The sequence below is a fragment of the Scomber japonicus genome, chromosome 2, assembly GCF_027409825.1.
Source record: "Scomber japonicus isolate fScoJap1 chromosome 2, fScoJap1.pri, whole genome shotgun sequence".
NCBI classification, from domain to species: domain Eukaryota; kingdom Metazoa; phylum Chordata; class Actinopteri; order Scombriformes; family Scombridae; genus Scomber; species Scomber japonicus.
In genome coordinates this window covers 1,491,520-1,508,667 of record NC_070579.1, presented here as the reverse complement: position 1 = coordinate 1,508,667, position 17,148 = coordinate 1,491,520, and the positions used below count along the sequence as shown (strand labels likewise).

Below are 17,148 nucleotides of genomic sequence, written 5' to 3'. Positions count from 1 at the left end.
TGCAATCTACTTAAAACACAAGCCTGAGACACACACACAAGCCTGAGACACACACACACACACACACACACACACACACACACACACACACACACACACACACACACACACACACACACACACACACACACACAACACACACACACACACACACACACACTGGTGCCTCTTGTCTATGAAATCATATTCATTTGGAAATCAGTAGGAAAGTATGAAACTTACATTGAGTTGAGCGAGTCCGTATTTGACTGAACTAAGGCACGGTGGTGGACGATGGTTAATGAACCGTAAAGCTACAGCAGCATTATTTATAGGAAAGTGACCCAGATTTAAAGAGGAACCGATTGTTCCTGTTTTAAATGGCTTGTTTGTCTACTTGTTGTACCAGGGACTCTGTTGTGTTCTGGACTGAGACTCAATAACAACAACTTAACTCACTTTACAGCAAATGATTAACCTGTGTTAGTCGGTAGGGCCCATACATGCAGGCCTGTTGTCTTTCCTCCTTGTAGCCCTCACATGTTGCCTCCTCAGACATTTGAACATTACTGAACATAAAGAAATGTGAAGGTTGCCTAAAAAGCCACCGCAGACGGGTTGTAGCTGCTGGGGCAGTGGGCCAATCACAGCAAAGTATGCTTGTGTTGATTGGCTGTGAGCAAGTCCATACAAATACTCATATTTTCAGCTCTGAGTGCAAAAAGGAAGGATTGCAGGTATCGTTTGATGGAGACGTTTTCATACTACTTGGTATCTATTTATTATGGTCGATACGTTAAAGGAATAGAGTACTGATACTCAGCTCTACTGGACATCATCTGTTTAAGCTCCTCCATCAAGATTCAAGATTCAAGACAACTTTATTAATCCCATAAAGGGCAATTCATTGGACAGCTCGCACCACGACATCCTCATACACTTAAATAACAAGATAACAACACAGCAGAAAGAAGAAGAGTTGGCAGCTGTGTGCAAAAGTGCAAAAATGCGAAAGTGCAAAATTAGTGTGCAAAGTCAGCAGGCCCCATAGTTCAATGAATTCATAGTTCAATTCAGTTCATTAAGAGGAATCCTAGACAAGCTCTACAGTATCCAGCTGCACACTGCAATAACAAACAGTCACAACTGGACCTCATATAGATTAGTTCAGCAGTCGGACAGCAGAGGGGATAAAGGACTTGTTACTCTTACATGCAGGTTGGCATAGCGACGCCCTGAAGGCAATAATGAAAATTCATTTCTTAAGATTTGCCTGGAAGTACTCAGAATATTGTGTGACTTCCTCATGACCTGTAGCTCCCATAAGGACCCTACTGTAGGTCTCTCTGCTTAAATCTGATGATCTTGGAGCAGGTTGAGACTGTTTCTGTTGTTGAGTGACAGATTATTGAACCAACAGATAGAAGAGTAAAAGTTAAAAGGCTTTCAATGAATGACTGATAGAGAATCACTGGACTGACAGAAAAGGAGATGAATCCTCTGCTGTCCACGTTTGACCAACACTTCGGTGTTTGCAGATACAACGAGACAGAAAAACAGGTTCATCTCAACAGCTGTGGCACTACTGAACTCTGACATCTACTGAACTCTGACATCTACTGAACTCTGACATCTACTGAACTCTGACATCTATGAACTCTGACGTCTATGAACTCTGACGTCTATGAACTCTGACATCTATGAACTCTGACATCTACTGAACTCTGACATCTACTGAACTCTGACATCTATGAACTCTGACATCTACTGAACTCTGACATCTACTGAACTCTGACATCTACTGAACTCTGACGTCTATGAACTCTGACATCTACTGAACTCTGACATCTATGAACTCTGACATCTACTGAACTCTGACATCTATGAACTCTGACATCTACTGAACTCTGACATCTACTCAGTCTGAACAAGACTAACATGCCTTATAAACCTTCACCCTGAACCTGAACACCACACCTTTACTTTAGCTGCTGATGGTTTTGCACCTTGTTAGTTGTGTTTAATGATAATCACATTTTATATTTTATATTGCCCTTGTTTTGCTTGGATCCTGTGCTCTTTGTCATCACTGATATTTGTATTATTTTATTTTATTATACATTTGTCACATGTATAGACTACTTTGTAAATATGTGTTAAATCTTGAACTATTATGAGGTTTATCCAATTTCATTTCATTGTGCTTGCGTAATGACAATAAAGTTCTTGAATCTTGAAAAAAGAAAAAAAAAAAAGATGCTGCAGTACAGTGTTGGGCCTGCATCACATCCTGAGAGCCAGCCAGCACTCATTTATCTAAACACACTAACTCCAGACGCTGTGTATTTAAATCTGCACTACATGGAAAGATGTATAACTTATTAAAATGGAAGTATGTGTGTTGGTGCTTCTGCTCCTGGTGTTTGCAGTAAGAGGAGAATATCTGCTTCTCTCCAGGACACAGCTCTGCTTTTATCCTCCCATGAACATCTGATGAGATAAGCAACAGACACCTGAACCAGCCTGTCTCAGCTTGTCAGAGTCAATACATCACACTGAGCTTATGAAGGCTGCTGGTACACAAACAGTCCATTCCTGTTTCTCTCACACATGGAAACAGAAAACAGCAGGAACACTTTTATCACTGGTGCAAAATCAGTCTGTCATGTCCACACTAAAGATCACCTGGTTAAGTTTGACCCAGTTATAATATGATAAAACATAAAACTTCAGAATTCACGCACCTGTTCACTGACTTTCCCAGCGGTGGTCACAGCTGTTTTAAAATGATATGATATGATATGATATATTACATGATATCATATTAAGCAGTGGCACATCCGCGGCAGCAGCAGGTTGTTGATGTTAAGTCACTTCCTGTCGTTTCCTCGTCAGCTGCGGCTGCTCTATCATCGACCATTAATAACCAATACCGGATGATGATCGATCAGCTGTGACTGACAGCCGGCAGTGAGGAGCTGATTTCGAGGATTTCAGTGACTCGGTAAGAAAATCCAGTAAAACGTGTCTTTGTGTGTGAATTGTTATTGTGAGAGGAAACTGAAAGTAAAAAGCTTCTGTTCTTAGCGGGAACATCCCGACTCTAAGTCTTTACACAGAGGCTGAAATTCTACAAGTCTGAAGTATACCAGCTGTAGTTGTAGTGATGAAATCAATAAGAACAGATGATTCCAGATGTTAGGTTGCGTTAGGATGATAAAGCACCAGCACCAGCAGCAGCAGCATCAGCCCAGCAGCAGCGGGGATTCCCCTCACACCCAAACCTCTCAACTATCACACTTTAAAGTGTTTAATGTGTTTATTAGCTCTGTTGATGGAGGTCATTTTCATTACAATCACATATTAACATGTGTGCACGTGCGTGTTTGCGTGTGCGTGTGAGCACGTGGTAATGACATTTGGATTAACAACATGTGATCGCGAGCGATAACGAGCTCATTTCAGCTCTTTTTTCATCAGTTAAATATTATTTTCTTTTTTGTTTCATTCTAGATTCCAGCTTTGCTTTCAGGAGACAAATGAAGTCCAAGTCTCTTTTTGAAAAATGAATTACAACTACAGGAAACGTTATTTACAAAAAGTATACATGCAGGAAATGTTATTTCCTGCATCTATAGACTTTGTTCTTTTTGTACATCCATACATGGAGAAGAGCTCATTACAGGTCTGTCACGAGACTTGATATTAAACTAAACAGGTGTATCATACAGTACAGACCAAAAGTTTGGACACACCTTCTCATTCAATGAATTTCCTTTCTTTTCATGACTATTGAAATTGTAGATTCACACTGAAGGCATCAAAACTATGAATTAACACATGTGGAAATATGTACTTAACAAAAAAGTGTGAAACAACTGAAAATATGTCTTATATTCTAGTTTCTTCAAAGTAGCCACCTTTTGCTCTGATTACTGCTTTGCACACACTCTGCATTCTCTTGATGAGCTTCAAGAGGTAGTCACCTGAAATGGTTTTCACTTCACATGTGTGCCATGTCAGGTTTAATAAGTGGGATTTCTTGCCTTATAAATGGGTTTGGGACCATCAGTTGTGTTGTGCAGAAGTCAGGTGGATACACAGCTGATAGTCCTACTGAATAGACTGTTAGAATTTGTATTATGGCAAGAAAAAAGCAGCTAAGTAAAGAAAAACGAGTGGCCATCATTACTTTAAGAAATGAAGGTCAGTCAGTCCGAAAAATTGGGAAAACTTTGAAAGTGTCCCCAAGTGCAGTCGCAAAAACCATCAAGCGCTACAAAGAAACTGGCTCACATGAGGACCGCCCCAGGAAAGGAAGACCAAGAGTCACCTCTGCTGCGGAGGATAAGTTCATCCAAGTCACCAGCCTCAGAAATCGCAGGTTAACAGCAGCTCAGATTAGAGACCAGGTCAATGTCACACAGAGTTCTAGCAGCAGACACATCTCTAGAACAACTGTTAAGAGGAGACTTAGAATCAGGCCTTCATGGTAGAATAGCTGCTAGGAAACCACTGCTAAGGACAGGCAACAAGCAGAAGAGACTTGTTTGGGCTAAAGAACACAAGGAATGGACATTAGACCAGTGGAAATCTGTGCTTTGGTCTGATGAGTCCAAATTTGAGATCTTTGGTTCCAACCACCGTGTCTTTGTGCGACACAGAAAAGGTGAACGGATGGACTCTACATGCTTGGTTCCCACCGTGAAACATGGAGGAGGTGGTGTGATGGTGTGGGGGTGCTATGCTGGTGACGCTGTTGGGTTGGGGATTTATTCAAAATTGAAGGCATTCTGAACCAGCATGGCTACCACAGCATCTTGCAGCGGCATGCTATTCCATCCGGTTTGCGTTTAGTTGGACTGTCATTTATTTTTCAACAGGACAATGACCCCAAACACACCTCCAGGCTGTGTAAGGGCTATTTGACCAAGAAGGAGAGTGATGGGGTGCTGTGCCTGATTACCTGGCCTCCACAGTCACCGGACCTGAACCCAATTGAGATGGTTTGGGGTGAGCTGGACCGCAGAGTGAAGGCAAAAGGGCCAACAAGTGTTAAGCATCTCTGGGAACTCCTTCAAGACTGTTGGAAGACCATTTCAGGTGACTACCTCTTGAAGCTCATCAAGAGAATGCCAAGAGTGTGCGAAGCAGTAATCAAAGCAAAAGGTGGCTACTTTGAAGAACCTAGAATATAAGACATATTTTCAGTTGTTTCACACTTTTTTGTTAAGTATATAATTCCACATGTGTTAATTCATAGTTTTGATGCCTTCAGTGTGAATCTACAATTTTCATAGTCATGAAAATAAAGAAAACTCTTTGAATGAGAAGGTGTGTCCAAACTTTTGGTCTGTACTGTATGTTCTAACACTATAAAAAGACATTTACTTAGTTCATGATAGAAAACTTTACTATTTCATCTTCATTACAAGCAGCTGATCTGTGACTGATGATCAGCTTCTAGCAGAATATCCACCAAACTGTTCATCAAATACATATTCAACACGATTCACTTTAAAAACAGGAAGTTGTAATATAATTAACCCTCAGTAATGTCTGCAGGTCATTCTATAAAACACAGGTACGACCTCCACCAATCAGAGTGAAGGACAATAGACTGTAGCCTGAGAGATGAAATTCGGGGCAAAATAACTCATGATACTGACTGACACTGACACGTTTTCATATTGACCATCAGTGTCGTTGTATTTTTTGTGAAATGACAAAGAAGTGTACTATCTATCTATCCATCCATCCATCCATCCATCTATCCATCTATCCATCTATCTATCTATCTATCTATAATATTTGACTGTAATCAGGAGAGGAGCTTTAATTACTTTCATATCAACCACGCATCCAAATAATGAACATTAAAGTGTGTAATAAAGTCTTTAAATCACCTGTGATGTGTTTGCTGGGTCTCCTCCTGCAGGCTCATGGCCACAGCAGACCCAGACCCGGGAGGATCCGCGGAGTCCAGTCTGCAGTCTGAGGAGTCCCTGAGAAGGTCTGAGGAGCTGAGGATGAGGCCGCCGGGCTCAGTGAGCTCCTGGGAGGCGGAGCTCACCTCCACCAAACACTCCCTGAAGTTCGTGGTGAAGCTGAAGGAGGAGTTCATCTGTCCCGTCTGTAAGGGAGTCGTCCTCAACCCTCAACAGAACTCCTGCGGACACATCTACTGCTTCCACTGCCTCCAGGGACTGCTGTAAGGGCCAGTCCACCTTAAAACACCATCACGGTCACTCAGACTACCTTAACCCTTAAACAGACAACGTGCACCAGGAGATACACACTCTTTAACCTTCCTGTTGTCCTCCCGGGTCCTTCCTCTGTCCTTCCTTCCTTCCTTCATCTGTCCTTCCTTCCTTCCTTCCTTCCTTCCTTCATCTGTCCTTCCTTCCTTCCTTCCTTCCTTCCTTCCTTCCTTCATCTGTCCTTCCTTCCTTCCTCAGATCTAAGTTCAGCTGTTAGGGTAAATGTTCCCTCCTTCTGTCCTTTCTTCCTTCCTTCATCTGTCCTTCCTTCATCTGTCCTTCCTTTCTTCCTTCCTTCCTTCCTTCCTTCCTCCCTCCCTTCCTCCCTCCCTCCCTCCTTTCCATCCTTCTTCCTCCCTCCTTCCTTTCCTTCCTTCTTCCTCCCTTCCTTCCTTCTCTTCTTCCTACCTTCCTTCCTCCCTTCCTCCTTCCTTCCCTTCCTCCTTTCCTTTCCTTCCTTCCTCCTTTCCTTCCTTCCTCCCTCCTTTCCTTTCCTTCCTTCCTCCTTTCCTTCCTTCCTCCCTCCTTTCCTTCCTTCCTTCCTTCCTTCCTTCCTTCCTTCCTTCAGGTGCAAATGACATAACTAGTAAGGCCTGTTTAAGGGTTAAATACACGTTATAACCTCACAGACCTCATTAAAACACGATCAGTGACTCAGGCTTTAAATCGGACTTCATAGTGATTAATAAAACACCTTTCTGTCCTCTCTCTGACACACTCTCATACTACGCCTCATTATATTGTTCTCTCATATTTGTTCTTGCACAAAGCAGTAAGTCTTGAATCACTCTGTTCAGTCTGATGAATTTAACCTGTTCATGACTGAGGAGGTTCACGCCCCTAAAACTACCAGATCAAGCTCCGTGAGCGAGTTTCATTCATTAAAACCCAAATAGTAAAACACGCCCAAAACCAAAACGCATCCCTTTCAGAAATCAGAAGACAAATACAGAATAAATGTAGTCATGACATCAGGACACACCGAAGAATTAAATCTATGAGTTCAGCAAACATTCATCAGAGCAGCTAAAAAACGTCTTTCTAAAGCAAATGATCACGTGAACATCAGAGAGATACTGAACCAACATATGTTTAAAAAAAAACTACAACTTTTAACCCTCCTGTTGTGTTCGAGTCAAGGGAGGAAGGGAGTAAAGGAAAGAAGGCAGGGAGGGAGGGAGGAAGGAAGGAAGGAAGGAAGGAAGGAGAGAGAAAGGAAAGAACAACAGAAGGAAGAAAGGGGGATGGAGGACAGAAGGAAGGGAGGAAAGGAAATAAGGAAGGGAGGAAGGAAGGATGGAGGAAAGAAGTTAATAAGGAAGGAAGGGAGGAAGGAAGGATGGAGGAAAGAAGTAAATAAGGAAGGAAGGAAGGAAGGAGAGAGAAAGGAAAGAACAACAGAAGGAAGAAAGGGGGATGGAAGACAGAAGGAAGGGAGGAAAGGAAATAAGGAAGGGAGGAAGGAAGGATGGAGGAAAGAAGTAAATAAGGAAGGAAGGGAGGAAGGAAGGATGGAGGAAAGAAGTAAATAAGGAAGGAAGGAAGGAAGGAGAGAGAAAGGAAAGAACAACAGAAGGAAGAAAGGGGGATGGAGGACAGAAGGAAGGGAGGAAAGGAAGAAGTAAATAAGGAAGGAAGGAAGGAAGGAGAGAGAAAGGAAAGAACAACAGAAGGAAGAAAGGGGGATGGAAGACAGAAGGAAGGGAGGAAAGGAAATAAGGAAGGGAGGAAGGAAGGATGGAGGAAAGAAGTAAATAAGGAAGGGAGGGAGGGAGGAAAGAAGGTAGGAGGGAGGGAGGAAGGAAGGAAAGAAGGACAGAGGAAAGAAGGAAGGAAGGACGCAGGAAAGAAGCTAGGAGGGAGGGAGGGAGGGAGGAAGGAAGGAAAGAAGGACAGAGGAAAGAAGGAAAAAAGGAAGGACGGAGGAAAGAAGTAAGGAAGGAAAGAAGGAAGGAAGAAAGGGAGATGGAGGAAGGGAAGAAAGAGAGAAGAAGGAAAGAAAGAAAGAAGGAGAGAGGAAGCACAGATGGAAGGAAGGAAGGAAGGAAGGAAGGAAGAATAGAGGGAACAGTCAAAACAGAGGGAGGAGGACAGGAAGTTTAAATGAGCTGGCAGCCATGATGATGAGATGTAGCCTATTGTTTTGGTTTCATATTAAAACTCTAAATGAATTCAGATTAGGACTTTATATAACAGAGTCAGTGTTTCTCCATGTGAGGAAAACCAGAGATGATCTATTCATCTTAAATTACTCTTATGTTTATTTTAGAAACACATGTAGGCTATCCATATGAGTACCACCTTAAAACGCCCTCACAATGACTCATACTACCTTAAAATACAATTCATAGTGAAACAGACCACCATTAAACATATTTGAGTTATTATGATGACCTTTAAACTTAAACTTTAAATAAATCACTATGGCTTCGTTCACACCGCAGTTAAAAGTGACCTGAATCTGATGTGTTCGCTCTAATGTGACTCATATCTGATTAGTTTCTGACAATGTGAATCTGACATTTACAAATCTGATTCAGGCCACTTTCAGATGTTTTACTGGATCAGATACATATCAGATTTATTTGAATGCGACCTCAATCTGAACAGTCAGGTCACATTTAATGTTATTCTGGAGCAACACACATCACAGCTCCTCATAAAGACTTCATTAATCATTAAAGTATTCATTTTCTTTCTCCTCTTCCTCCTCTTTAACATCAGCTGCTCACAAACACACTGTTTTTAACATTAGACCATAAATGAGACGACCAGTAACTTCACCAGCTGCAGCAACAAACACATCAGATTGAGCATTAAGGCAATGATACACTCACACATACCACCTTAAAACACTCACGCTGACTCAGTCCACCTTAAAACACTCACGCTGACTCGGTCCACCTTAAAAACACATCTCACGAGGACAGTCCACCTTAAAATGTACCTGTTTTCAGACCTGATGGTCCGGAGGTCTCCATGTCAAACTTTTGTCTTTGGTGTAAAATCCGTGTCAGTGGATGATGATTGAACTTTGCCATGTTACCATAGCAACCACACCAATTATAACCGATCAGCTGTTCATTTCAGTGGCGTCTGCTTTGTGTCTGCTTTGTGTTTCAGGGAGAGTTCGTCACCGTCCAGCCCGCTGTGTCCGGTGGATGGTCACGTGATCACACCTGCTGAGGTCAGAAAACATAGAAATACTGTTTCATTACCTACAGACCTCACTGTGTGCTCTCTGCTTCCTCCATCACCTTTATCATCAACTACTAGTTATGTGGACTGTAACATAAAGAATTAATCATGTGGATAAAATGTTGAATATCTCACAAATAATTAGTTTATTTCTATATTTTACACAATTAATGTACATTATGTTATTTGAGGTGAACTCTTAAGATTTGAATGTTGTTGTTTTGACCACGAGACAAATGTCTATTAAGTGAAATTCAACTTCCTGTTTCCAAGAACGAAGCTTTTCCTCTTTTCTGTGAGGAAGTTTCTGCTCTGCTGACTCAGCAGCTTTTATTATTATTCAGTGTTTATAAAAGTCATGTTGGTGGTGATGAGTTCAGAAGTGCTGCATATGTGATTATAATACAGTGGTTCATACTGTTACACTGCTGCCATGTTGATGTGATATTATTAGTTATATTTTAGTTCAGTTGTTTTTGGATTGTTTAGTTTTTATGTTGAATGTTTGGTGTTTCTTTCTGTTTCTATGTGTCATACTAACACATACTTATCCTGCAGGTTTTTCAGGACAACTGCTGCAAAAGAGAAATCTCCAGTTTAGAGGTTTACTGCAGCAACTCCCCATCCTGCAGCTCAGTGCTCACCTTAAACCACCTGCAGGTACAGTTTATACTCTGTGCTCACCTTAAACCACCTGCAGGTACAGTTTATACTCTGCTCACCTTAAACCACCTGCAGGTACCGTTTATACTCTGCTCACCTTAAACCACCTGCAGGTACAGTCTATACTCTGTGTTCACCTTAAACCACCTGCAGGTACAGTTCATACTCTGTGTTCACCTTAAACCACCTGCAGGTACAGTTTATACTCTGTTCACCTTAAACCACCTGCAGGTACAGTTTATACTCTGTGCTCACCTTAAACCACCTGCAGGTACAGTTTATACTCTGTGCTCACCTTAAACCACCTGCAGGTACAGTTTATACTCTGCTCACCTTAAACCACCTGCAGGTACAGTTTATACTCTGCTCACCTTAAACCACCTGCAGGTACAGTCTATACTCTGTGTTCACCTTAAACCACCTGCAGGTACAGTTCATACTCTGTGTTCACCTTAAACCACCTGCAGGTACAGTTTATACTCTGTTCACCTTAAACCACCTGCAGGTACCGTTTATACTCTGTGCTCACCTTAAACCACCTGCAGGTACAGTTTATACTCTGTGCTCACCTTAAACCACCTGCAGGTACAGTTTATACTCTGCTCACCTTAAACCACCTGCAGGTACAGTTTATACTCTGTGCTCACCTTAAACCACCTGCAGGTACAGTTTATACTCTGTGCTCACCTTAAACCACCTGCAGGTACCGTTTATACTCTGTGCTCACCTTAAACCACCTGCAGGTACAGTTTATACTCTGTGCTCACCTTAAACCACCTGCAGGTACAGTTTATACTCTGTGCTCACCTTAAACCACCTGCAGGTACAGTTTATACTCTGCTCACCTTAAACCACCTGCAGGTACAGTCTATACTCTGTGCTCACCTTAAACCACCTGCAGGTACCGTTTATACTCTGTGCTCACCTTAAACCACCTGCAGGTACAGTCTATACTCTGTGCTCACCTTAAACCACCTGCAGGTACCGTTTATACTCTGTGCTCACCTTAAACCACCTGCAGGTACAGTCTATACTCTGTGCTCACCTTAAAACTTAGTTTATATAAATGTTGAAGAAGCAGAGTTTGAGGTTTACACAAGAAACCAGATTCACATGTTCCCAGCAGACATTACAGACTATTTAGTAGCTCAGTTAATGCTGATTCTGCACACTGATCAGGATATAATGTGTGTGTACAATAAAACAAAGACTAAAAAAGGAATAAACCGTCATTTTAACTGTGAACAGTAGACACACTGCTGCTGAGCTTCTGTAATGAAGCCCACAAAACATTACCAAAAGAGCTCACTAGATGGCGCCTGTGCTACATGAATGAATGTTCTCAGCTTCACTTCTCAGTGTCAGGTGTTCATATGAACAGTAAGGAGGTTGTCCTCTCTGTAATCATTCCTCCTCTTCATACTGAATATTAAAACATCTCCTTCTAATGTGCTTTCAATGGAAGTGATGGAAAAAATAGAGACTTTGGCACTAAAAACACTGTAATGTTGAAACATGGAAGACTTGATTTGACTCACTTTCCTTCCTTCCTTCCTTCCCTCCCTCTTTTTAATGGTATGGCCCACATGAGAATAAACTGGGCTGTGTGTGGCCCTTGAATGCATAGACATATATACGTAGATGCCGCATTGACTGTGGAGAGGTGTGCCTAAAACGCTGCCATCTTGGTACAGGGCTAGCTAGCAGGGTTAGCAGGGCTAGCAGAGACAGTAGTGCATGTATATCTACGGAGGTAAGAGCTACTGCACAGTTTCAAAGTAGAATTATTCACTGAAATCTCAACTGATCTCCAAACGGTTTGACTTGTTAAAAACGTGTCTATCTATCTATCTATCTGTCTATCTGTCTGACATTTGTAACAAACAACCCGTGTGTATATATGTTGACAATTGAGCAATTTTATTTATTTATTTATTTTTATTATAATTGAGCGATGTATGATCACTTTTAATAGTGCAAACACGTCATTCCTCTATACACATAATGTGCTGCAGGAGCGAGTGGCCCTGTACCAAGATGGCCGCCGTGTAGGCACGTCACTCCAATCGGCAGCAGCAGTCAATGCGGCGTCTATGTATATATGTCTACGCTTGAATGAAAATGAGTTTGACCCCCCCCCCCCCCCCCCCCCGTTCTAATAGATGGATCAGTCTAAACCCTGTGCTGAATGTTGTAACGTCATATAAAATTCTGACTTTATAAACTAAACTAACTGTTGGTATTAAACTTGACTCTCCTGCAGAAGCACCTGCTGTCGTGTCAGTTTGAGCAGCTGCAGTGCTCCAATCCAGGCTGCAGCGCCATGCTGGAGCGGCGCCACCTGCAGGAACACCTGAGCAACAGCTGTCCTCACCGCATCGAGCCGTGCACACACTGCAGGCAGCCGCTGCAGCTCAGCCTCCTCCAGGTAACGACTCAGAGTCCAGTCTAACACATGGAGGCTTTGATAGTAAAAGTTAGAAAGGTTTCAAACATGGTCCAGCCTTCTCATTGGCTGCTGCTCTTAGTCTCATCTACCTGCTGACATCGTGAGCTGAGATTTGGAGCAGAGATGCAACAATTCATTGATTATTAAATTAATCACCACCTGCTTTGATAACTGGTTAACCCTTTTGAGTCATTATTTAAGAAAAGAAAAGTCCAAATTCTCTGATTCGAACTTCCTAAATGTGAATATTTCTGTTTCTGTTCATTTTGGACTCCATCAAACACTGATCCATCCTTTCACTGTTTTCTGATATTTTATTGTATTAACAACTTCTTGACTAATGGAGATTATGATATTGTGTCCTGACTGTTTTGTAGGATCATGTGCGCAGCTCGTGTCCAGAGGTGGAGGTGAATTGTCCCAACAGCTGCTCTCAGAAAGTCCGCAGACACATGGTGAGTTTATGTGATTATAAACCAGACATCAGACACTCAGAGGGGAACATGTGAGCCGGCTCTACTTTAAATGTCCAACACATGAGATTGTAAGTTTGGGCTGAACATCGTCTATTGTTAGTAAAAGCTCTTAACTTCATGTTGATGTTGTGTTTGTGTTCCAGGTGACAGAGCACAGAGAGTCGTGTCCTGAAGTTCTCATCGACTGCTCTTATAAGAAGTTTGGCTGTTGTGTGCAGGTCTGTTGGTTTAGAGTAAAACACCACAGAGCTGTGTGTGTGTGTGTGGCTGTAAACAGTCTTACCTGACCTCAGGTGTGGTTGTCCTGCAGGAGAAGAGAGGAAGAATGAAGCTTCATGAAGACGCTGCGGTCAGTCATCACATGCTGCTGGTCCTGAGGAGCAACACCAACCTGGAACATCAGGTCCGTTTCATCTTCAAACAACTTCAAACAGGAGTCTGAATGAGTGCAAATCATTACTGAGCCATCGTTAGGCGATGTGTTTAATTACAGTACAGTAATACATCTGTTAGAAATCTCCATATTCACATACTTACATAGAGGATTTAACATGTCTCTGTTAGTCATGACCAGATGAAGCTCCTGATGGAAAGTTAGAAAGAATTGTACCTCTGACATACTGCAAAGAAGTCTCCAAATGTGTACCCAGCTAAGAGGAACCCTGTCATGTAACCAGACTTCTTCCAACTAAACAAAGTGGACGATGTCTCTCATCGTACTGTGATATCTTGTGATACATTTCTTCTCTCTCTCTGTGTAAAGAAACAAGTTTTATTTCATGATTGAGATGAAACAAGTCAAAGTGTCATCTGTCCTTCATTTATACCTGTTCACTGTGAGCAGGCTCAGTTTCAGCCGACATATAAAGTATTACATGGGAATTGAACACATTATTGTAATTCCTTCATGGACACTTAATTTGCTAATATTCACAGATATTTCTTATAAACTGTTTTCTCCTGGCTCAGATGGGGGTTCTCCAGGAGGAGGCGCTGCTGAGGCAGCAGGACGTCCAGACCAACACCATACTGCTCGCTGGTCTGCAGAACAAAATCAGACCGCTGCTTCAACAGAGCATCAACCATGAACACATCGTCTCCACAGCTCAGGTCAGAACACGTTTCATCCTTACTGTCTCTGATCAGCTGTTTATTTATACAATCATAAAACAAAAGATTGATTCAGGATCTGCAGACCTCAGCGCTATTAAACATGTCTCCTCTGTGTCTGTCTGTGTGATCAGAGGACTCTGAGCAGGCAGGAGAACACCCTGTCCACTGTCCAGCTGGACATCCGCCAGGAATCTGGAGGACCTGGTTCTGGTCTGGAGGAGCTTGAGCAGCTCAGAAGCTCTTTGGATGCTGTGATGCAGCAAGTGTCTTCAGCTGAGGCCCTCAGAGAGCACCTGGGTAATGAAACCTGAATCTTTACATCTATAAACCGGCTTCAGACCTGCAGTCATTCAGCTGCAGGACTGAAGTTGACAACATGAGCAGTAAATACACTTAAACACTGATGTTTCCTTCATCCAGGAACTTTGGAGGAGAACCTGAAGCGTCACTCGGGTCTCCTAGATTTCCACGCCACTCAGCTCAACCATAACATGCAGCACCTGCAGGAGCTCAAGACGATGTCCTACGATGGCAAGCTGATCTGGAAGATCCAGGACTTCAGTAAAAAGCAGGCAGCTGAGGCCAAAGGTCAGCCGCCGTGCCTGACCAGTGTGCCGTTCCACACCGGGCGCTGTGGATATAAAATGGCCATCAAAGCGTATCTGAACGGAGACGGCGAGGGCAGAGGGAATCACCTGTCTCTTTACGTGGTCCTGATGCCAGGAGACTTCGACGCTCTGCTGCTGTGGCCTTTCAGGCAATCCGTGTGTCTGTCTATTCTGGATCAAAGTGGTGCTGGAAACCACCGCAGTCTCAGCTTCAGACCCGACCCGATGTCCAAAAGCTTCCAGCGACCCGCCGCCGACACCGTCAGCAACGTCGCTGTCGGGTTTTCATGCTTCATCCAACTCAACAAGCTAGAAACTCCTCAAAATGCTGCTTACATCATCGACGACACGCTGTTCGTCAAAGTGAAGGTGGACATGTCCGGTTTAGAGCAACTGTAGCTTTCTCCCATCACTTTTAGTATTTTTAATTTAACTTTGGTGCTAAACAAACTGCTCCAGTTTTCAGCAAAATGTACCATCAGAATAATGTGAACCAAGTTTTAAAACATTGAGGCTTTTAGCTTCAGGATCAACTCAGGGATTATTTGTTTGTTACTTTGGTACGTGGCTATGATGTTAAGAACTAAACTGTTCTCCTTCCTCTCTGGTATCATACACACTGTATACTGTTGTTGCAGCTCTGCACTGAAGCTATTTGAAGATTTTAAAATGAAAGAAATGTTTAATGTTTGCTGCGTCATTTTAGACTCCTTCACCCAAAATTCATCCTGACAGATTTGATATGTTTGGAAACTTTGAGATATCTGCTAGACTGTAAGAAAACATTTGAATGAACAGCAGTCTGTAGCAGTGAAACTGACATGGAGGGATTTCTTTCACCACATGCTGCAGTTAACCTCCTGCTGTCTGTTTGTGTTATTGTTGCTTTGAATCAAATAAAACTGAAGTGTCACATCGTCTCAAACAAAGAGAGGGAGGAACTCCATCTGTCTGTAAAAGAGATGACTGGGTTTTATCAGACAACTGAGCAGAAAGACAGAAATCATTCATTTGATAACATAAATCGTGGTGAATGTGATTTCTTTCTCTAACGTCTCTCTGACTTAACATGGTAAAATCATTCTTGTCTTTTATCTTCACTCCTAGATCCAAAAATCAACCATAAGCTACATTCTGTTCATCTATTTGATAAGTCCCATAATAATAGGAACAGAAATGTACTCAAGCCTCATGACAGGATACATTACAGCATTTAGCAGCTAAAGAACTAGATATTTCCCTCAGGAGTTGGTAGAGAGCAAAAACAGAGCTAAAAGAGAGTGAATATTGGACTTGGACAGAAATGTAGCAAGTCCTGGCTAGGTCTCCGCTAACAGATATATAGATAATCCTCAGATGGAGTTTTCCTGGAAATATTGAAAATATAATAAAGAAATCAGCGACACAGGACAACAGTTGCTCCTTCTCCATTCATTTGGATTATATTTATTTTCATCTTCAACTTAACTTTGTAACTGCAATTATGAATCATTTTCTGTTATTTTGTCTGCTTTGCATTGAAGCATAGGTTATATCCACATTTGGATAACATGAAGCCATATATTCTTCAAAGGTCTGTCTTCACATAAATGCCTCTCACATATTTTCAAAAAATTAACTTATCAAAGTTTGTATGAAACCAAAACATTTCCCCTTCATCAATCATGTATGCACTTCTCCCTTTCAACACCTGTCATCTTTGTCCTCTCATCAAAAGAGTATTTTTGTAATAACTGTACATTTGTGTTCACGTTATACAACAGAATACATCTCATTTGCAGTTAAACTGTATTACATTAACACTATATGAACACAAACTAAAATAGTAAACATGACTCATAACTTGCCGCCAAATCCCATGAAGTGAAACCGTATCATTGTCTAATATTAACGTGTGCGCCCTTAAACAAGACTGCAGCCGTAGCTGGTCTTAATCTGTACATTAGCATTAGCTTACTATATTTCAAACATTGTACTACACACACAACTGCTTTCCACACACAAAGAAATAACCCACAAATGTCCAGGAGCTGCAAGAAACACACAAAAGAAAACCATTGATGCGGACGTCGGCCGCCATTTTCTCAACTACGTACTGTCAGACTTGAATGTTTACAAACTTAACGTACTTTTAGCTTCCAGACCACACATCACCGGACTCATATTAACCTATTAAAATCTGCGGTCACATAAAAGGTGAGAAACTAACCTGGAAATATTGAAAATATAATAAACAAATCAGCGACACAGGACAACGGTTGCCCCTTCTCCATTCATTTGGATCATGAGCTGAACTTCCCCTGCGCACTGCTAAGAGTCCCAGAGTGACCCTACTGGTGGGTGCTGCCACCAAGTGTCCATTTTATGCAACAGCATGACATTGTGTGTTTCTCTGTAATCTC

At 42.1% G+C, this 17,148-nt stretch overlaps 1 protein-coding gene across 1 annotated transcript; it reads left to right on the top strand.

The window, feature by feature from the left end:
- The first annotated feature begins 2,973 nt into the window (after positions 1 to 2,973).
- traf5 (Tnf receptor-associated factor 5) lies at positions 2,974 to 15,604 on the top strand. Its single transcript, XM_053337674.1, has 11 exons — positions 2,974 to 2,983; positions 5,918 to 6,190; positions 9,363 to 9,426; positions 9,996 to 10,097; positions 12,364 to 12,528; positions 12,927 to 13,004; positions 13,169 to 13,243; positions 13,336 to 13,428; positions 13,995 to 14,135; positions 14,270 to 14,435; positions 14,559 to 15,604. Exons 2-11 carry the CDS (start codon positions 5,922 to 5,924, stop codon positions 15,143 to 15,145), a joined length of 1,740 nt encoding a protein of 579 aa, XP_053193649.1. The 5' UTR covers positions 2,974 to 2,983; positions 5,918 to 5,921; the 3' UTR covers positions 15,146 to 15,604.
- The last annotated feature ends 1,544 nt before the right edge of the window (positions 15,605 to 17,148 follow it).

Bases quoted from the DNA above. Each gene is read 5' to 3' on its own strand.
- traf5 (XM_053337674.1), top strand. From the start codon at position 5,922: ATGGCCACAGCAGACCCAGACCCGGGAGGATCCGCGGAGTCCAGTCTG. The intron at 13,244-13,335 runs GTCTGTTGGTTT...GTTGTCCTGCAG, and splicing joins AGTTTGGCTGTTGTGTGCAG to GAGAAGAGAGGAAGAATGAA. The intron at 14,436-14,558 runs GTAATGAAACCT...TCCTTCATCCAG, and splicing joins GGCCCTCAGAGAGCACCTGG to GAACTTTGGAGGAGAACCTG.